The 23,204-nt window shown below is 37.3% G+C and overlaps 1 protein-coding gene across 3 annotated transcripts in view; it reads right to left on the bottom strand.

Annotated features, from left to right (window-relative positions):
- Positions 1-23,204, bottom strand: part of mib2 (mind bomb 2) — a 223,286-nt gene that overhangs the window by 176,430 nt on the left and 23,652 nt on the right. For all 3 annotated transcript variants that reach the window (XM_067155808.2, XM_067155799.2, XM_067155789.2), the window contains exon 4: positions 10,312-10,483. In XM_067155808.2, the coding sequence (XP_067011909.2) occupies positions 10,312-10,483 (172 nt within the window). The remainder of the gene's footprint in view (positions 1-10,311; positions 10,484-23,204) is intronic.

Genomic DNA, 23,204 nt, shown 5'->3' with positions numbered 1-23,204 from the left:
ACGAGATGGCAGTAAAGATGACGTCATTTGGAATTCAGACACGCCGGTAGCAGGGCAGGGAAGTTGGCGGCGCAATGCGATAATTCAAATGAAAGCAGTGATCAGGTTTTCTGTGTGGTAGGCCTACTGCCGAACTGACAGAAACAAATGACTGGCCATTAAGTTATTTTGTATCCATATTTAATTATATGATAACACGATACCCTTATCATTTTGTTTACGGGGTCGAGTATGAAGTGAGACGAATCTTCGTAGCTAGTTTTTACGGCTGTATGCCCTTCCTGACATCAACCTCACCAGAGAAATTAATGAGATGTAACAAATGATGTGACATGAGTAACTAAAAATGACTTTTATATGTACTGTAGGTCTAAAAGTCGTGTTCACCATTTATTATCTTTACGTTTAGAAATACTGACTTCCGACGAAAATAGCCAGTATAACTTATATACATTCTAAGTTTGTTAAATAAGAGTATAGAATGTTTACACGTACAATTTATAGCTCTTTATAGCCTAGAAGTCATGTGTTCGCTGCACAAAATTTTGAGGTTATCACATATTGGACCCCCCTTTACTATTTTTGGCTGTAAGAGTGGGAAGAAAGGGTCTAATACGCGAGTAAACATGGTATTCCGACAATATAAGTTGAAATGGAGTAACGAGAATTGACGGACGAAGCAAGTTGTGACATTATTGACAGGAAAAATGGCAATATTGTGGACCGGTGAAGAAACACTGAATAGGAATGTGGCTAAGCTTACAGTGGAGAACTATTTTTCGTGGACATTGAAGGTGAAACAAGAGCTGTTGTTGAAAGATATGTGGGAATTAGTAATAGGGTATGAGGTACTCAAGGTTTAAAGTTAAAAATTTCATTGTTCCGTATTGAAGAAAATTACAGTTAAAATTGAGATAATTGATAAAGAGATTCAACCTATTCAATACAAAAGAATAAGAAATGTAGTGAATTACATTCCCATTTAATAATACGTAGAAATGGTACCGGTTTTAACCCTAATCCAGGTCATCATCAGCCGATTAAAACATGAAAAACAATGCATAGGAAAAGGAAATAAAAGATCAAGTACACTCCGGATCAGTAGAAGAGGCGATATAAAAATGAACGGGGGGTAGACACTGTAAAACTTAGAAGTAAAATGCAAGTCACTCAAAAGAAAACAGTGCGCAATTCTCTGAGCGGCAGCACGGCACACGCAGCGCTAGGCAAAGTCCCACAATGTTTACGAATAGCAGAGAACGGTTAAATGAGCCAGTTTTTTAACACTGTCAGGCACAAAGTCACATCACAATCGAACACATACGAAGATCCATAATTGTGCAGGAGTTGAAGACGAGTAGATCCATTGAAGCTACTTGCCAGCTCCCGATGATCAGCGCGACACATTCAACATCAGGCACTGTGGTTTCAAATGCCAAAGTAAAATGGAGAATAGCTTGAAGATCCAGTAATTTTCTCGGGTGCGGGAAAGTAAGTATATAGATAAATATACTACAATTCAATATAATTGAATAAGTAATTGTGCTCCTATAGAATATATATATCAATTCCACCTTCATTTCGGTTCTTCTTATTCATACTCAACTCCTGCCTTGCGGCAATTTCGACTACTTCAATCAAGACCTGAATTTTTTACATTTTAAAAAATTGCGCACTGTGCATATACGCTTTCATTTGTTTCCGGTATTGCACTTTTTACTATATTTTTTTTCTCTTCACAATTGTTTTTTTACGCCAACTGTTCTAAGTATTCTATAGGAGCAAACGACGACTTGGCTATGAACATGGACATTCTCATGGTTTTCGATTTGGATAGTTATTAGCAGGATGTGTACCTGATCTTGTTATATTTTGTTATGTTTGTTATATTTTATTATGAAAGTTTACGTTTGTTAATAGTCTGTTGACAGTGCAAGTGAAATTTGCCCAGTGTAGCTGTATCTTGTGCTTCGTGAATGAATAAATAAATAAATAAATAAATAAATAAATAAATAAATAAACAAATAAATGAAACATTGTTTACTGCAAACAGGAGGAATGATGTGTATGTAGTACAGATAGAGGGAAAAAATGATATTGTAGCTGTGAGCGACTGTGATCAAATAATAGATCAAGAATGTAATAACAATGTAGCATTTAAATGTGTTGGGCAGGTTAGGTTGTAGCATAGACAAGTACACTCTGACGCTTTGTTTAAATTGCTTATGTTAGAATTGAAAAGAAGCAATGATATTAATACTTGTTCTGTATGCATTTAGGGGAAACTAAGTAACAAGGGAGTACCTAAGTCTTGTGAGCGTAAGGCAGAAAAACCACTTAATGTTGTGCACACTGATGTAATTGGAAAAATTAGTCCACCATCACTTGGGAACGCACAATATGTTGTAACTATGATTGATGAATACTCCAGATTTAATGTGGCTGTATGTGTGAAAAATAAGGATGAAGTGTTGGAGGTGTTTAATAGGTATCAGGCAAAAGCAGAGAAGTTACATGGTGTAGGAATTAATGTAGTGCAATCTGACAATGGTACAGAGTATACATGTATTTTAAATCTAAGAATTTCATTTTTGTCCGTATTGAACTGAGAATGGAAGATAGGAAACTTAAAAGGGTCCACCTTTTCAAAACAAAAATGTTATAGTTTATTTACAACATATATTTACACTTGGAACTAGTTTCGACGCTGTTTGGCGTCATCTTCAGCCAAAATGTGGGAAATAGGCTAGCATGTAGACATTTATATTACACAAGGCGTTACATTAAACAATACACATCTTACGAGGAGATAAAAACAGGGACGAATGTAGAAACAAATAAATCGCTGAGAAAGCAAAAGTTATAAATATTAAAAATAACCTTAACCACACATCTTGCAGTGCGAAAATATTCGCCTTGAATGATTCCTGAATACAAAACGCACGCGCACACATTTCTGAAGAGCCAGCAGGCAGGAAAAAGTAAAGTGAAACCTTAAGAGTTCTTCTGAGAAGAGTTCATCATTTTTTCTATGTTCCGACTAACTAATGAAGTCTCCCTTGAGTTCCTGATAAACATACACAACAGGAAATTCTCCTTCACTCTCAACAATAGCTATAAAGACCAACGGTAAATTGCATTTTGCATTTTAAATATTGTATAAATGTAGCGGGTTTCAAGCACAATTGCAAAAATGTGGTATTACTCATAAGAGGTCTGTACCGTACACTCCACGACAGAAAGGATTAGCAGAGAGGCAGAATAGAATGATGTTTGATACTGTTAGATGTCTATTGTTCCAGTCAGGGTTACCAAAAGAATTTTGGGGAGAAGCAGTGTATTTAAGAAATAGGTGCCCATCTTCAGCAATAAATTTTCAGATACCGTATGAACTGTGATAAGGTGAGGAAGAAATAGGTAGATTGAAAGTATTTGGATGTCAGGTGTGGGCTGTGAGAGCAGACAGCAGGAAGTTAGATCCCAGAGCAGAGTCATGCATTATGATAGGGTACGAGGCAGGTACTAAAGATGGATAAAGATTATGGAGTCTTGAAAGGAAAAAAGTGATAGTGAGGAGAAGTGTCGTATTTGAGGAACACACATTTCCCTTTAAGGTGAAAGGTCCTGGAATCAATATCATAGAAAAGATAAATGTACCAAGGCAGAGGGTAGTGAAACATACTTTGACATACTGTGCACTGAAGATCCAGAGACAAAATTAGGGACTGAATTAGACACAGGGGAGGATGGAGAAGAAACACTGGCTGTTGAGTCAACGATCGGTGAGGAACAACTAGAGGTAGAGCTATAGCAATACAAGAGCCAAAGAATAATCTGATAAGGTCAATAAGACAGAGGAAAGGTAAGAGTTGTACAGAATGTATGGCAGTAATGGAAGTTAGACATGTGAGTGTAGTGGAACCTAGAACAGTTGAGGAGGCTATGTCAAGCCAAGAGTTTGACAACTGAATGGAAGCCATGAAAGTGGAAATCAATGAGATGAGAAAGAAGGATGTTTGGGAAATTGTAAAAAGACCAGAAAATGTCAAGATAAATTAGTTCTAAGTGGGTGTTTTCATTGAAATGTGACAGTGAAGGTAACATACAGAAATATAAGGCCAGATTGGTTGCCCAAGGTTTTAAGAGAGAGATGAACCTTAGTTATGATGAAACATTTAGTCCTGTTATAAAGAGGAAAACAATGAGACTGTTAATAGATATTGCAGTACGTAAAGGTTTGACTGTAGAACATCTAGATGTAACTAGTGCTTACCTAAATAGTGAAATCAGTTGTACTGTATACATGGAGCAACCAGAATTGTTCATAGAAAAGGGTGTCCAAAATTATGTATGTAAATTGAAAAAAAGTATCTATGGACTACACAATTCGAGTAAAGACTGGAATGCTTGTGTTGATGCTATAATTAGAAGACTAGATTTTAAGAGATGTGTCAAAGAACCATGTGTGTATGTAAAGAAGTGTTGTATTATTGGCTTGTATGTTGATGACATTATTGCAATAGGTGACAAAGAGATTGTTAAGTTGGTTAAAATAAGGTTGGCAAATGAGTTAGAGATTAAAGATTTAGGGAAAGCAACAAACTTACTGTCAATAAAAATAGAACAGACAAAAGAAGGGGTTATGTTTAGTCAAAGTTTGTACATTGACAAATTACTTGCTGATTTTTCCATGACCGACTGTAAACCGAGTAAGACTATATTACCAAGTGGGCATTCAGCAGCTGAAAATGATTAGTACGAATTTGATTGTACCATCTATCACAGTGCAATAGGAAGTTTGCTATATTTTTCAAATAATACTAGACCTGACATTGCATTTGCGATATGTAAAGTTAGTCAAAATTGTCAAAAATTGAAGATTGGAGATTGGAAAGAGGTGAAGCATATCATGAGATATCTATGTGGTACTAGAGATTTTGTCTTTCAAAAGTTGTGAGGAGTCAGTACAAGGGTTTTGTGATGCAGATTGGGGAGGAGATGCGAAGTCAAGAAGATCAGTGAGTGGTTATGTAACCACAGTGGCAGGGGAGCAGTATCATGGTATAGTAAGAAACAGTTGTATTGCTAGATCTACCATGGATGCTGAATACATGGCAATGGCAGACGTATCTCAAGAAGTAACTTGGATGAAAGATTTGCTATCAGGGCTAGGGCTGGAACGATTTATGGACATACCTTGTAAAGTTTTTCCTGACAATGCAGCAGCAATTAAATTGAGTAAAATCGATAAGGTGAGTGAAAGGTCAAAACATACTGACATGTACCATGTATGTAGAGAACTAGTAGAAAAGGGGTTCATTGAGTTTGTATATGTAGCATCAGAGAGAAATGCTGCAGACTTGTTCACAAAGAATTTATCAAGCAACAAGCTTAAGAGTTTCTGTAGGCTTATAGGATTGCAATGAGAGGATATTTGATTGAAGTGTAGTTTTTTTATTTTTTGAGAAAAGGGGGTAGTGTTGGAATGTTGTGGTTTTCTCATAAAAATAAAATGTCATGTATTATATCTTGTATTAGTTATAAGAAAACAACATTAAGGTAACTCAGATAATTGAGTCGAGTGGTTTATCTTGGTTTGCTTTGTTCTTCGAACTGCTTGGTGTGTGTGATACGGTAGTCAGTTGTGGTCAACAGCTCGTAATAAAAAGATGCGACTAATGAAGCTGGTGTTTCTATGGTTTAATTTGCTTACCTAAACTGGTGTTATGAGCAGAAATGGAGATATATCAACAGCCTGAGCGCGAGTCCACAAAATTTCGGAAGTTACCACTTTACACAAAATGAAGTAAAAGAAAACACAGAACTAAACACAGCAAGGCAACTAATTATTTCAGTATAATAATAAATATGCAGAAGATCAGCTTATTTGAGAAGTTTGATGTTGGATGATAATACATACGTGAATACAGCTTAACAATTCATTCACATCCCGCAACGAAACAGATTCAAAACGATTGTAGTGAACAAAATATACTTTTATCAATAGGCCCTAAATAGAAGGTGGCTAAATCGTTAGCCACCTTGATCTTCATACTCTCCTTACAATTCAGCACAACCTTCTAAATCTCATTATGTCTTGTAACACTGTCACTTCATGTTCAATACCTTTATACATGCTTATACTGTAGGTGCACCATTCAGCGTAATCTGTAACCAATAAAAGCCAATATGTCATCCTATAAGTGATTAAAGAAATGGAAGAAGGTTCAAGGTTTTGTTGCTTTACTTGATACACATCAATGATACCGGAGAACATTTTGAACACCTCAAGTGGTATGTCCTGTTCCTGTGATTTTCCCATGATTAATGTACTATGCAGTGTTGTACAGTGGAACCTCAAAAACTCAATTCACCTAGGGAACTAAAGTTTATTTCAAGTTATTGAAATTTTGAGATATAAAGAAAACAGTTTTTGAGCATGTATAGCTCATAATGAATCATATGTATCTATGGGCTTATCCTGGATACATTATTTTTAACAGTATTTAAAAATATACAAGCAAATTCTATATTATGGCATCATTTTAATTGTAACCCTTATTATAGTAACATTTTACAAGACAGGATACAGTATGTACAGTAGTGAAACAAGAAACATACCTCTGTTAACACCTTTGGAAAAAATCCATTAGTCTTTTCTGTTTGTTACTGTTAACCTTTTCTCCCTTCAAGCTGAAACTTCTCATTGATACCATGCAGCCAAGATTCGTAAATGGAGCTTAACACCCACGACTTCCGGGATTGCTTTAGAACGTGACCGGTAATTAATTCACACCCTAGAAACGGCAAGGCTTCGCCGATAAACTATCATTAGAAGTTTTAGTTTTTTCTGTTCCTCACAAACCACAAATGACGTACTGCACAGTTAAGGTTGCACAAAATTTGAGCTACAGAGTATTTTTTGCTTCAAGGGAGAAAAACGTTTGCTTTGAGAAATTGGTGTAACTGAATTTCGAGTAATAGAGAAATAAATACATGTGAAGAGTAGGACAAACTGCCGGGAAATTTAAGTTACTTCGAGATACTGAAAATTCAAGTAATGGAGGTTCGAATGTTGTTCTAACATGTATTAAAGCATTTCCGGACCTACCATGCATTTTCTTCTTCGTACCTTACTGTTACTTCTACAGTGGTTCAAGACAACAAAAGAAGTTATCATTGGCACAATGTGTGGAGAAAAAGCTAAGTAGGTTCCACACATTTTAAATGATATTATCTCTCTCAATTTTTTGTGCTGCTGCCCACATCAAATAACCAGGAGTTTACTGAAGAGTTAATAACGGGTGATAATGGCACTGTCTTGACACTAAAGAAAAAGGTTTCAAGGCATCACAAGATCATAAGCATAACTGGCCTGAATCCTTCTATTTCATGCCTGTAAGTAAACTTCCAACTAAATTAATTACAAAAACAGAGTAGATGGGCCTATAAATAAATTATGCAAAGATGAAGCTCATGAGAATCATGAGAATGGAAGCACACCAACAGCAGGGCGGTCAGAATTTACTAAAACATTTACCCACCTTGATGTAGTGATATTCAGCAAAAGCACAAAACATGCAGAAATAGTGAAAAAGTTAAAATCATATTAGTAAGAAGATAATGGGATCCAAACTCCTGCCTCAGCGCAATACTACGTCCAGTACTAACATATGAACAGAGGACTGGATTTTGAATACAAAGAGATCATAACCTTCCAAAACAAGGTATTTGTCAGTGAGTGAGTGAGTGAGTGATGGCCTAAATAAAATATTTTTTTAAATGTTAAAATATACTAATAAGAATCGTAGTTGTCTTATCTGTGCAGCCCAACATTTAAAGGCTCTTTTCGTTAAGGTCTATTTGTATCATTCTGTAACTGTACTCACTTGTATGGTGAGTCACCATTCACATCGCAGGTCTCGAGGTCACAAATAAACTGAAATTTCTGGGTTGTGATCTATTGTTGCTTTGGTTGGCATAATTGCGTTAATGTACTCAGTTCTGGTTACTATTCCAGCCATAGTGGATCGAGTGGAAAGGAGAGTATATTTTGTCATTTCAGTGAAATATGGAGATGGGTTATGACAAACTTCAAATTACGCGTTTTATCCAAGGCAAAACATACCCTGCTAATAATGTAATGGTTATAAAAATGTTCCATGTTTCCGAGTGTAACATTTAGATGTTGGCATGAAAGATGAGGGAAAGATAAGAATGCCAGCACAAAAAGAGGGGCAATCAGAGGATCAAAGAAGGAAAATTTAACAAAACTGACAGGCTTATTACTGGATTCGTGCACGAGAAACAAAACCAGGGTTATCCAATAAGTTGCAAAGTTATTCTAATGAAGGCAATGGAGGTGTCACATCAGTTAAAATTTCCAGTAACTAAGATTAAGGAAAACCTGAGGTATTGTAAAGAAATCATGTGGTGTTTGGGACACTGTATTTACAACATTGCACTGCTATTGAACAACAGTTACTGGCAGATTATGCTGATAAATTAGTTGCCTCTGCCAGTGTTACATACCAGAACATTATGACCACCTACCTACTATCGATACAAGCCCGTCCAGGCGATAGCAGCGTCACCTGACAAGGAATGACTCGGTGCATGTACTATCAGTGAGCGTGCTATCTGTGTGTAGAATGGGGAAGGCGCGTGATCTATCCGACTTTGACCGGGGCAGGCTCAGCACAAGCATTTCGGAAACTGCACGACTTGTCAGGTGTTTGAGGAGTGCTGTGGTGAGTGTCTTCAACAAGTGGCAAAACCAAGGTGAAACCACGTCCAAACGTCCAGTGGTTCGGCGGCCACCCCTCATTTCAGATGTCGGACGTCGTAGGCTGGGCACACTGGAAAAACAGGACAGGCAGCAAACTGTGGCGGAACTAACATCAAACTTTAATGCTGGGCAGAGGACAAGTGTGTCTGAACACACAGTGCACCGAACACTCCAAAGGGTGGACCTCCGGAGGCGATGACCCAGGCATGTGCCAATGTTAACACCACGACATCAGCAAGTACAAATGAAATGGGCACGTGACCATCATCACTGGACGTTGGGGCAGTGGCAGAACATTGCATGGTCTGATGAATCCCGATACCTTCTTCATCATGCCGATGGGAGGGTACGAATCCGTCGTCCTCCAGGGGAACAGTTCCTTGATACCTGTACTGAGGGACGGAGACAAGCTGGAGACGGCTCAATTATGCTCTGGGGAACATTCACGTAGGCATCCATGGGTCCAGGGAAGCTTGTGCAAGGCATCATGACGGCCAAGAAGTATCATACTCTGGTTGCAGACCACGTACACCCCTTCATGACTATCATGTTTCCCAACGGCAGTGGCATTTTTCAACAAGATAATATGCCATGTCACAAGGCCAGGAGTGTGATGGAGTGGTTCGAGGGACACAGTGGTGAGTTGCAATTGATGTGCTGGCCCACCAACTCGCCAGATCTTAACCTGATTGAACACATCTGGGATGTGATTGAACCTTGTGTCACAGCTCATCGCACCCTGCCCGGAATTTACGGGAATTAGGTGACTTGTGTGTGCAGTCGTGGTGCCACCTCCCTCCAGTGACCTACCAAGGCCTCACTGCTTCCAAGTCAAGACGCATCGCTGTTGTTATCTGTGCCAAATGTGGGCATACTGGCTATTAGGTAGGTGGTCATAATATCCTTGCTGATCAGTGTAATAAAAGTCAAAACTGTAATCCACTAGAGATGGCCCATACCAAGGGACAAAACATGAATAGTCAATAATGAAAATTTGACTCTCTCATAGAAGAGGTAGCATTGTATTGAATAGAACTGAATTAAAACCTACATTATTGTATAATTCCTTCATTAGTGACAAAGTGAACAATCAGGGATACCTGAACGCCCCTGCATGTCCCACTTCATAAAAAGTTAGTTTGCCTTCTGTACAGACAATGCAGAAAGTATGAAAGCATTATCTGTGAAAGACACGTGGTGCGGCTCAATTATATACAGTACGTCTTGAGACCTGCTAGCGGGTCTCACCACTAAGAAGTAAAGAGTCGGCGTGACCCGCCGGTGGATCTCATAGTCGCCAATGTGTTAAATTATCTTAGTTACAGGAGTGGTTGAATTTGTTGTAATTACATTAATTATTTAATATTTCCTGTAAATACCTTCCAAAAATTCAATATTCAGCCAATACGGTAAGTAAAAACAATAACAGAACAATAATAGAAAAGTAACAACCTTGTCAACTTCAGTAACTATTTTGCCCAGGTCAGTTTGAACAACTAACAAATCTTTACTATGAGACTCACCCAATAGAATTGGCTGTTTCAAACCTCTGGAAAACATGATTGAGGTCATGTTTGTCAGCCATGTAACAATGTGTGCACAGATCATAGTCATAACAACGGACACACTTCCAACGCATGCCAGCAATTCCATGTTTCTTACACCCATCACAGATGATGTTTTGATGTTTTACGCCTGCAACAAAAGAATCAAATTCAACAATTCAGGTGCTTAAACGTGACGTGAGAAGCACAATTTCCACATCATAGATTTTCATGATGTACAGAATAATCCTCACCATCAAATAATCCCTCCACCCAAATTTTAGGATGGGAAATTTCATAAAAATGCTCTTTCTTTATTTGTATAGCTTTATTAAAATATTTATACAGAAAACTATAAATACTCATCATCATCATCATCATCATCATCATCATCAATGTCCAACTCCAGTCACCTGGGTGTGGTTAACAAGCCTCCTCCACTCCTTTCTGTCCTTCCACTTTTCCTGCTCCATTACTTTCAATCTAGCTTCTCCAATGTCCTCCCAAATCTGATCCATCCACCTTCTTCTCAGTCTTCCAACTGTCCTCTTTCCCTTAACTTCTCTCTCTAATTCCCTTCTTGCTACCCGTTCCTTTCCCATTCTTTTCACATGTCCGAACCATCTCAGTCTTGCTTTTTTTGTATCTTCTGTATTAACGGTTCTATATTTAGCTCTTCTCTGATTTTAATATTTTGAACTCTATATCTTCTTGTCTTTTTAACCAATGTTCTTCAAAATTTCATTTCTACTGCTTGGATCTTATTATCTTGTCTCTTATTATTTACCAGCATTTCTAGTCCGTATATTACAATTGGTATGAAATACTGTTTATATAATGTTAATTTTGTTCTCTTGGGTACTTTGTCATCCCATAAAACCTCTCTGACTTGATTATAAAATGTTGTACCTTTACTTAGTCTGTTATTAATTTCAGGGTTGATTTCATTACTTTCATTAATAATGCTACCCAGATATATAAACTGTTCTACACTCTCTAACTGTTCTCCATCTCTGTTCACTTGGTTTCTCTTTTCCACAGTGCAAGACTACAGTTTTCTTTTTACTCATTACCATTCCAAACTCCTTCAGATTCTCATTCCAAATGTCCAGTCTGCTTTGTACTTCATTTTCTCCCTTTCCCCAAATCACCACATCATCTGCAAATACCAAAGCATTCACTTCATCACTACTGACACTCTGTTTTACACATTTTATGATTTAATCTATCAATATAATAAACAATAATGCCAATAGTGCACTTCCTTGCTTGTAACCTTTTTTTGTATTAAATGTTTCAGAGTCATCACTCCCCACTTGTAACTGCTTTTACTCTCATGTCTACTGTTCTGCAGTGTCTTCGAAATTTATCCTTTCCGTGACGTACATAGCCTTCTGTATGCTGCATTGATATGAAGTTCGTTGACTTAGTAGATCACATGGGCCATACCTTCCTACGCCGCCATTTTGTTATTGGTCTACGAGATGCGAACGGGCACATTTTATCCCCCGGCACAAAGAAAATATATTGGTCACGATATATTTTCTCATTGTTGACTTGAATCTCAAATGTGACTTAGCATCTCGTATATTCTCTGCCATTGCGATGTTTCTATTCGATTATCGAATATCAGCAGATTGGTATCGATACTGTCCTCATCGCATTAGTTTGTTTACAAGTCCCGTAACCATGTATTTAGCAGCTGATTTTTCTTCATTCTAATGGTTCTAATAAAGATATTTATTCCTTCCTCCAGGCGTATTTTACGATGGTAGGTCGTTTATTGGCTTTAGACATTCTTGTCCATAAGTTCTTATTGCATGTGCTAATTCTCTTGATAGTACAACTTAATATTGCATGCATTGTGTATGTTATGATATTTGCCATTTAAACTTGCTATTTCGTAGGCATTGTTCCCAATTACGCGCTCTATTTTGTAGGGACCATTGTATAACGGCAGAAATTTAGCACATATTTTTGCTGGTGCATTTGATATGGGTGCGGTTTTAACTAGTACTAGATCTCCTTGTTTGAAATGCGGATGGAACTTTTTATTCCGTACCCTTCTTAATCGTTTTTGAGACTGATCCTTGAGTCTCTGCTGGATCTTTAAATTTATTTCTAGAGGATCTAGCTTTTTCTCTAGCTGCATAGTAAAAATGCTGTCCCATGTTCTCTGTGGGTGGACATTCTTATGTGCTACACTAGGAATCTGGGCAATTGATTGATTTATGGTGTTGTTTAAACTTTCAGCAATGATATCTAGCATGTCTATCCATTTCCAATGTTGTTGACTACAATATATTCTCCCGAATTTAGCGATCTCCTTCATATATCTTTCTACGGGATTAGCTGCAGGGTGTCGAACTGAACATAACGTATGTTTGATTCCCTCATTTCTTATCCGTTCGCGGAACATAACTGAAGTGAATTGTGTTCCTCTATCAGTAAGGATCCTTTCGGGTTTTCCCATTTCTGGAAATGTTTTATTGATGAGGCCGTGTAAAACCTGTTTAGTATTGGCTCTTTGAATTGCTTGCAATGATATATATTTTGAGAATATGTCAATGACCACTAGTATGTATTTCTTTCCCTTCCTAGCAGTAGGCAATTTTCCAAAAATATCTATTGCATAGATTTCCTGAGCTCTAGATGGTATAATTGGGATCGGTTTGTGTCCACACGTGTAATTGTTATGCTTCACTCTCTGACACACATCGCATGTTTTCGTTATGTTTCTTACTGATCTTCGTAACCCATTCCATGTGAATTTTTCCATTATTGTTCCAATGACTTTGTCTATACCAGCATGACCAATCATCTTATGTGTATGCCAGATTAATTCTTTTTGTAGCTCTTCTGGTATTACAATTCTTTTGATGTTACTGACCTTGTCCACTACTTTCAGAAGTATTCCATCTACGATTTCATAGTTCTTTGTGACTTCTGGAGATGATTCCCTGTTAACCAATTTATCGATAATGATTTTCAATTTCTGATCAGATTCCTGATATTCCCTCAGATTTTCTAACTTTCTTAGGAGTTGTTCATCTTGAGTATCCAGTTCGATTGCTAGCACATGTTCTTCACCTTCATGTGGGTTTCTACTTAACGCATCAGCTAAGACGTTTTCCTTTCCACTGCAATGTTCGATTTTTAGGTCAAACTGTTGCGTGAATAACATCCACCGCGTTATCCTTTCACTAATCATGACAGCTTTTAACCCAAAAGTCAACGCCTTGTGGTCTGTCCGTATTGTTACTGGATAGCCATAAATTATACGTCTCCACTGTTGTAATGCATGCACTATTGCTAGTAGTTCAAGCTCAGTAGTGGTATAGTGTTGCTCATGTTTTCTAAGTTTTCTACTGGTAAATGCCAAATAAGTTCGTCTTTTGGTTTCGTCATCTTCTTGATATAAGCAAGCTCCTACACCAACGTGCGATGCATCAGCTTGAATTATAAATCTTTGTTGATAATCAGGATATCCCAGTTTAATACTCTTCTTCATAAGCTCCTTCATGTTGATGAAAGCTTGTTCTGCCTCATCATTCCACTTCCATTTATTGTTGACTTTTAACAGGTTCTGTAATGGTGCAGCCGTCTCTGTGTAACCTTCACAATGGTCTGAGAAGAATCCGGTCATCCCAAGAAATTGCCTTATATGCTTTACCTTACTCGGTCTCGGGAAATCACATATTGCCTTTATTTTTACGGGATTTGGTCTTATCCCTTCTCCATCGATCACGTGGCCTACAAAAAGTACTTGGCTTTGGCAAAATTTAGATTTCGATAGGTTTATTTTGAAGCCAGTTCTCTGTAAATTACTTAATAGCTTTTCCAATTTTTCACAGTGTTCTTCGAAAGTAGAGCTCGCGAAGACCAGATCATCAACATAACAATTTACAAAGTCTTTTACTTCAGTTGTTAGGCTTCTGTCCAGTGCCCTTACCAATACGGCCGAACTGACTTTTAGCCCGAATGGTAACCGACAATAGGCATATGTCTGGTTATTAAACATAAAACCAGTTAATAACCGTGACTTCTCTTCAAGGACAATATGGTGAAATGAAGCTGTGCAGTCCATGCTTGTAAAATATCTCTGACCTCGAAATCTCTTCACAATATCTTTAATTTTAGGGGCCTGACTATACTCTGGAATTAGTCTGGAATTTAGGACTCGCGCGTCAAGGCACAGGCGCAGTTTTCCGTTATTTTTCTTTACAATTACTATAGGATTGAGGAATGGAGTGGTAGTTTTTACGATCAATCCATCAACTAGCATTTCCTCGATAATTTGTTTAACTTCGGTGAAATACTTCTCCGGCACGTCGTATATTTTTCCCTTGTATGGCGTCCAGTCAGTAACTATCAGTTTGTACTTGTAATTAGGAATCTGCCCAGGTTTATCACTAAAAACTTCAATATATTTATTGATGATGTTGTACAATATTCGTTTTTCTTCTGCAGATACTGCGGCTTGAGTAATTGCTTCCCAAATTTCAGTTCTTTCGCAGCTTTCCTCTTCGATTGCAACGATTTCTTCAATTCTCATAATTAATTCTGGCTCTAATTCTGTACTTAGATCTTTTTCTTCTAGTTCATGGCTCTCTTCGTCTAATAGATCCACTTCCTTTCCCTCGATCTTTAACCATTCGTTCTCTTCAAGTGTGCTACTAATTTGTACTCTTTCTACAGTTCTATTTCCATCATTTTCCACTACCGGGAATCGAATTTCACCCTTTTCCATATCAATTGTCATCCTAGAACTTATCATGAAGTCTATTCCAAAAATTATGTTGTATTTAATTTTCTTCATGACCATGAATGGATGCTCAAATTCATATTTTCCAATCTTAACACTTAAGTAGGCTTGTATCTTACATTCAACTGTCTTGTCAGGAATTATACCACGGATTTTTACACCAGATACTGGTATGGTTGGTATCTCTATTTTCTGGTTTAGCTCTTGAAACAAGGTATGTGACATTACGCTTATGCTAGCTCCAGAGTCCACTAAACAGTATAACCGGGTATCGAACACTCTCACAACTATTACAGGTAATTTAAATTTTGATTGGGTTTCGTGACAGGTATCTTCTTCAACTAAATCTTCGGGTTGAATGTCCCAGTGATCTATTTGTGCAACTACCCAACTGCGAATTTTGACAATATTTACGTTCGGTTTACTATTTACAACTTCATGTCTAATTAATTCGTCATCGGCGTTTTTTTTTTTCGCTCTGATGTTTGGGAATTGTCCGTGTTCCCATGGTTTTCATTTTCTTTCCAGCCTTCTTCCTGTCTTCTTCGTTTATAATTCTGAAGTTCGAGACTCTCTGCGCCTTCGAGGTCGCCATTTATGTCTTTATTCTTAATAGCTTCCTCCCATCGGCTCTTATTCTGTCTCTCTTCTCTCAGCTCCTGAAGATATCGCCTGTTCTCTTCATTTTGACTGTATTGTGCAGGTCTTCTCCTCTCATCGTATCGCCTCCTGTTCCTCTGATATGGTCGACTTCTATTATTCCCATATCGTGCATTATTCCTATACTGGAAACTATTTCTATTTCCAACTTGTCCGCATCTTCCGTGCTGTTGACCACTATACTGGCAATAGCATTTTCTCGGTTCTTTGCTTTGGGCCCTAATACAATCTTCTGTCCTAATTTCATCACCCTTATTTAGTCCGTGGTTAGTGATTTCAGGACTAAGCGTATTAACCGCTTCTATTTGTCTTATATTCCTGGGGTTCCTCTCTATTAAGCATGATGATGTTAGGTCGATCTGTCTTAATCGTCTCTCCATGTCAATAGCAGTTTGTATGTCAGAGGCCGCTAGTAATCTTTGTATTTCAAGAGGTAATTGCCTCTGAATAGTTTTGATCGCCTCCAGTTCGCTAGGTGGAGAATCTAAGTCCTGAAAACGATGAAATTGTAGGGAGAAGAAATCACTGTAGCGTGTTTGGCCTGCGGTCGAAAATTTTCTCGAGTACAGCTCTAATCTTAGTTGCTGTTGGATCTCAGGATCCCAGAACTTCCTCAAGAAAGCAACCTTAAATTCGTCATAATTATGGAAGGTGTACTTAAAAGCCTGGAACCAAATATTTGGGTTCCCGTCCAGATGTTTTTCTATAATTCTCAGTTTCTTTTCTTCCTGAATTTTTCCTTCCCTAAAATATTCCTCCATGTCTCTAAGGAATTGTTTGGGTGAAGTCTTAGCTGATCCGTCAAAATGTTTTGGTCGGTCGTCATAATTTTTAATTATATTGATTATCGTGCTTCCCTCACTATGGTTACTACCGTTCAATATTTCTATATCTCTTCTAGTTGGGTCGCTCATCCCTGAAAGTGTATTCTCTCTATCGTTAATCTGTACTTCTATTGCTCTTTGCCTATCATTAGAGCTTGAAGCCATCGATTTCGCCGTATGTGATTCCAGCTTCATCTCTTGGATTTCTCTTCTAATCTGTTTCATTTCTTCTTCTGTCTTTTCTATCTTTCGTTCCGATTCTTCCTTATTATCTTCTATCTTCTGTTTTAATTCATCAATTTTCTGTGATACTGTGCTTGCAGCCTGATCATATTTTTCATCTAAGTCTTGTTGCCTTAGATTTAATCCTTGCATACCAGCTGTTATTTCGTTTATTTTCTCTTCCTCCAACTTTCGGATTGTTTCCTGGCTCTCTGTTACCATTTCACTTATTTTATTTATTTCCTCATGCATTTCTCTGTTTCTATTTTCCATGGTTTCAGTCAACCTCGTCTGCATGATTTGGATTTCGTTCTTGACTTCATATACTTCTGTCCGTGTTTTCGTTGTTTCTTCAGTCGCCTCATCTTGTTTCTTGCGTAGCTCATCGATCATTGCTTTGTGTTCATCTTCTAGTTTTCTAACGAATTCTTCTAAAGATTCTTTCTGTTTTAGCAGATCTTCTTTTCTTTCTTCTCTCATCTCAATGATGCATCTCTGGAATCTTGATTCCCTTTCCTGTTCTTTCTCTTCTTGTTTCTGTTGCCATTCTTCTTGTTTCTTGTGCAATTCTTGCATCAACTCATAATGTTCTTTCTTTCTTTCTTCGCGTTGTTCTTGTTGCTTTCGTTCTTTTTCCGACCGTCTTCTTTCCTTCTCTTCTTCTAGCTTCCTCTCTTTTTCTTCCTGCTTCCTCTCTTTCTCTTCTTGCTTTTTCTCTTTCTCTTCACGTTCCTGCTTTTCTCTCTGTTTTTCTTCTATTTGTTGTTTCAAATATTCAAGGAACCATAATGGAGCTCCTTCTTGTTTCTCCTGTGCTCTTCTCATCTCCTCTTCCTGTTCCCTTCTTGTCTGTACTCTGCCCTGTGTTGCCATTTTGTGTCGAGTTCAATATATATATTCGTTATAATCTTTCAAAATTACTAGTAAACTCTCTATTTTGTAAAAATATTACTCTAGATTGCCTATCAATCCACTAAGTTCACAGAATATCACATAAAAGATCTCACACACCACAATAACTTAGTCTATAAGGTTTGAAATAGTTCAAAGTTTGCACTGTATGCACTAGTTTCAAGTTTTCTATTCAATGAATAATAATGCAGATGGACCTTCCTGGAGATCGGTACCATCTCACCAGATAGACCATTAACAACCAGACCAAGAGTTCAAACCTATGATTTCGTTCAGATTTCGGAACATGTTACGAAATAAAGAAATTAAAATTCCGCTATGCGGCATCCAATATTTATATGCATGGCCATCAGCCTATACCATAATTGAAATCAAGCAAGTTTCATTTTATATTAACTTAAAATCACCTTATCCTAGCTTATTATTATTAAAGAAAAGCAATCATCAAATAAATAACAATGATTCCTAATCAATATATCTTCAGAGGTTCAGCAATGTGGTAATAATTAAATAAATTGCTCAATGCATCGGTGACTCGTTTTCTCTGCCCGATACCTACATTTCGAGCTTCAACACAAGACTGCCGATTGAATAGTGTGATGTGTCGGACAATCTCTTATTCTCCCGCGATGTCTTTCTCTTGAGTTATCATGTTGAAAATTTTTATACATTTGGCGGTCCCTAGTTCGATGTTCCCGCGGTGTCTTTCTCTTCAATCGTTCCACTGTTGTGGCGTCATTTAATTACTTTCCCGCGGTGTGTTTCTCTTCAATTGCTCACTGTTGTGCAGCCATTAAATTACTTGTCTTTGGCGGTTCTTTATTTGACGTTCCCGCGGTGTCTTTCTCTTCATGCTACACGTTGGAGCGCCATTTAATTACTTGGCGTCCAACGGTTCTTGACCACGGTGTCTTTCTCAAATTGCCTCACGTATGGGCGACATTTAATTACTTGCACCCGCTCTTGTAGCGATCAGTGACAAGATTTCCCGGTAGCTCTTGGTTTCTTCTCAGGGTGTCCTTTTTCCGCCCATAAAATCTGAGATTTTATATGTAATTGTTTTACGTGGATTCGAAGAGAAATTGGTCGCTGGGATACGCTTCATGGAACTGTTTATACGCCAAAGTAGAGACCTACGACCGATAACTTGAAAGAAATCTCGCATTACGTTTGAAGACATATCAATCGCTTGCATTAAGAAAACTTATAGACTAACTTACAACTAAACCTTACTTGTGTAGAAATTAAAACACAGTCACTTATAAAAGAAAATAAATATAAGAATATTTATTGATTAAAATGATGACGATGTCGGATATAGTGAAATCTGGGTAGTTTTGATTTTCTGATATTTAATCATTTAAAAGACTTGAGTCAGCGCTTCCTCAAATAAAAATAAAATGATTAAAGATATTAACTGTTAACATATTCTCATAACCAATATTTAAATTGTAAATAATACATAATTAAATATTCGTAGCCATGTTCCGAAAAATCTTACATTTTTCTCTTAATATTTGAGATCACTGAGCAAAAAAAATGAATAATTCGTTAACTTGAAAACGAAATAAAATTACATGGGAAAAAGGTTAAATTATGAACGCAAATCATCTCATATTTTCGCATAATTAATTCCCAAATATACTCTCTGTGAGTATTAAATTGTGAAAGTGTCCTCCAAGTTTCCATTTATAAGTTATAGTTTCTCATAAGTTTGAACTCTGAATCATTGGTCACGTATTTCGAATACGCAGTGGTAACCACTTACGAGCTAAAGCAATACCACCCTCAGGCCTAGGACATTTGGCTCCTAACTAACGTTTGTAAAATATTTCCTATTTAAATTATTTCAGTCAAAATCTTATGTGCATGAATAAAAAAAAATAAACATCTAACTGCTACTTCAAGTAGTTTCTAATCGGCACACTCCTCTATAATTGGCTCAATGTACTCTTATAATCCGCACTCTCTCAATATTTCGTATTTATATGTGATACTGAACTCGTATGGTTAGCATAGTATTACATTATTTCATATTATCGTGTTACGTCACCGCATCGTGAAATATTAAATGTATATTCAATCATGAGTCTAACGAATCGTATATTAGATCACTCTCTCATACGCAGTACCTGTTATTCATCAAAGACAGACATAAATATCACTGTCACGACACTCAATTCTACGTAATACATAATCATCTTACCTTGACATGGTCATCTGCGCGACAATCTCTCCTTGTCATATACTCTCAAACTTGGCACAGAAACTCACCTCGTATTACCAATATAACATTAATACGTCGTATAGCAATTCTTACACTTCCCGTCGAATATAAACTAATCACTTTACTATAATCATTCATCAATACGCTTATTAAATATTCACTTCTCAACACTATTCCATAGACACTTCAACATAATATCGGCTTTCATATTGCCGTATGCACGTAGCCATAACACCAAAACTATGTGCTAAATATACACGAATTGCCTTCCAAAAATACATAATCAATAACCTCTTTCTTAACAACTGTAGTACGAGTTCAATGCCCTCTTTCACGGATGAAAAGAATACTTAATTTTGACAATCATTATCGTATCGCGCAGGTATTTCGTGACGTAATCTATACTCAGGTAAACGAGATTAATCGAAATCTTACTGGTAAATTAGACTCATCACTTCTAAGTCTACACATGTATCACACATTTCTCTTATCCGTTAATAATTTCACTGTTGATATGCTAGTGCGGTAACCTGTATATGTCATATAAATATTCTAATTCCATACTTCTATCTAATCTTACTCCTTAAGTATTTCACACATTACTTATATTACACACGCGTTCTTAATTACTTCATAAATCAGCATATGTTCAGCACATGCCAAATAGATTGAGGGTGCAGATTATAAGAAACTACTCTACTAAAGAAATGTATGGACTTAGCTCGTCAGTTGCTACATCTGATCTGGTTGTTGTTCCATCCTTCGGCTGCGGCTAGACCCTCAGATCGGATCTGGATCTCTGGTTTGGTTGGACGTTCATGGTCATCAGCTGGTCACATCGCTTGTCGGATCTCTCCTTCTCGTCCGGTCTATTGGCTGGTGGGTGTTTATCCACGTCATCACGTCCACTGGTTGGCCGGTCCAATCCTCCACAGCTGGTCATCTGGCTCGACAGTACATTTCCCCAGTTTAGTCCATCTTGTCAAATTAGCAGACAGTCATCATCTTGTATCTGAAGACAACGAAAAGAATTCCATATGCGCAGTAATTAACCATGATATCATTCATATTTCTTTTTATCTACGGCAATCGTCGAAGTTTTCCTTTCTGTGAAAATATTTCTCCGTAATAATTATTTGATTTACTGCTACGGTAGTTCCTATTTTCACGAATGAAGATGTTTATTATTATTAAATGGTGAATTCCGTTTCTTCCGATCGCTGAGTTGCTGTTGGGTAAACCAAGTCCGTCGTATTTCACCAAATATTAATTATTATATATATTTCTCTCGCTTCTTCAGCAGCGTATGCCGGTGAATAACTTATTCACACGTTGTCTCCGTTATATATAGATAATATTCTTCTTAGTTACTCCGAATATCCTTCAACTCGTAGCTCCGCTCGTATTTTGCGTCTTACTTCCGTAAGTAATTTTTTTAGAGAGTCACCTTAAACAATCCTCCCGCTGCTATATTTTTTTAAAACAATTCAAATGAACCTCTACTGTTCTGCAGTGTCTTCGAAATTTATCCTTTCCGTGACGTACATAGCCTTCTGTATGCTGCATTGATATGAAGTTCGTTGACTTAGTAGATCACATGGGCCATACCTTCCTACGCCGCCATTTTGTTATTGGTCTACGAGATGCGAACGGGCACACATGATACAACATTTTTATCTTGTTAATTAATGATTTTGGTACATTCCTTTTCAGTAGGCATTCCCATACATGATTTCTCTTGATTGTATCATAAGCTTTTTCCAAATCCAAAATTACGAATATGATTTCCTTGTTCCTTTCCAGATGTTTTTCCATTATCGTTCGCACTGTAAATATCAAGTCTATTGTTGATCTATTCGGTCTAAAGCCATATTAACTGTGTTTCTATTATATCCCTCCGTCTTTTGTCTGTGACTTTCTCCATTATTTTTAGCCCATGTGATAATAGGATTATACCTCTATAACTTTCACATTTCTTCCTATTTCCTTTCTTGAACAATGGTACAATGCTTCCTTGTTGCCAATCTTCAGGTATCCTTTCATCCTTCCATTTTGCATTGAGGGGTCAGTATGCCACTGTAGTCCAATGCTTCCTGCTGCCTTAATCATACCAGCATTGAATGAGTCTTTTCCACTTGCTTTACCTTTGGTCACTGCTTTCACTACATTTATAAATTACCATGGCAGATTCACTCTTCTGGTTTACAATATAGTTCAGCAGCATTTCAAAAATACTGAAGTCTGGTCTTCATTACAAATTTGCAAGAACAAATACAAATTTCTCTAGTGCAAAGAAATAACAAATCTCTGGAAATTCACAATCTTTTCGTTATAATTACAACATCTATATTTGCCATGCACCGTAGTAAGATGACAAAGATTATGTAGTAGAGCAATAAATCTGAAGAAAGTATGGAAATATCAAGTTAAATAGGCCGTGGTTACGTCATAAAATACGGACAGATAGAATCAAAGAAGCCATGAATGCCTCAAAAAGAATACTAATTTAACGATCCAATTAAGCCATGATCGCGATGTAAGACAGACAGACTTAAAGAATCCACGCGGCCGTGAAAAAAAAAAAAAAGCAGGGTGTTTTAGATTTTTAGAAAAATTATTACTACTATTCACAGAAAGAAAAAGTCGTCACAAGGAAACTTCTACGGAGCAAGAATTGAAGAATAACTAATACGACAAGTAGTATTAAAAATTGCACCAACCACATACATTAATATCAAGACTAACAAGGAGGAAATCTTAAAGAAACGAGGAGGATATATATTATTGAAGACTGAGTTTAACACCGAAAGTTGACGTGAGTCACCAGTTAAAAATAAACTATCGCCAATTGAGAATATATTAACGAAAGGCTGAAAGTGGACTAGAATACCATTACAAAGTTTCTGACTTAGAATTAACATTGATTTTTGGTAGAATAACTCGTTAAAAATTGTAGTTAGATACAAGAGAAGTTCCTCAAGAACAACTGGATTATGTCACTAACTATGATGTTGGATATGTTTCTATTACATGCAATCAACGGCCTCAACATGAGTGACTAGTTTGGAAATGAGGCTGGCGACTGACCGACTCCACGCCAGCTGATTCTACACGCCCGTAACCAGTTGCTACTGCCAATGTGCGACGCAGCTATGACCTGAAGCCGGCCAACTGTCTAATGATGACGGAGAAGAGGTCTAGCCCAGTCCAGTAATGCCAGCAGATAAAGCTAAGTTCCGAGCATTTTTATTTATCCAAAATA

Source organism: Anabrus simplex, chromosome 1 (assembly GCF_040414725.1).
Source record: "Anabrus simplex isolate iqAnaSimp1 chromosome 1, ASM4041472v1, whole genome shotgun sequence".
NCBI classification, from domain to species: domain Eukaryota; kingdom Metazoa; phylum Arthropoda; class Insecta; order Orthoptera; family Tettigoniidae; genus Anabrus; species Anabrus simplex.
This window is presented reverse-complemented; position numbering and strand designations above follow the sequence as displayed.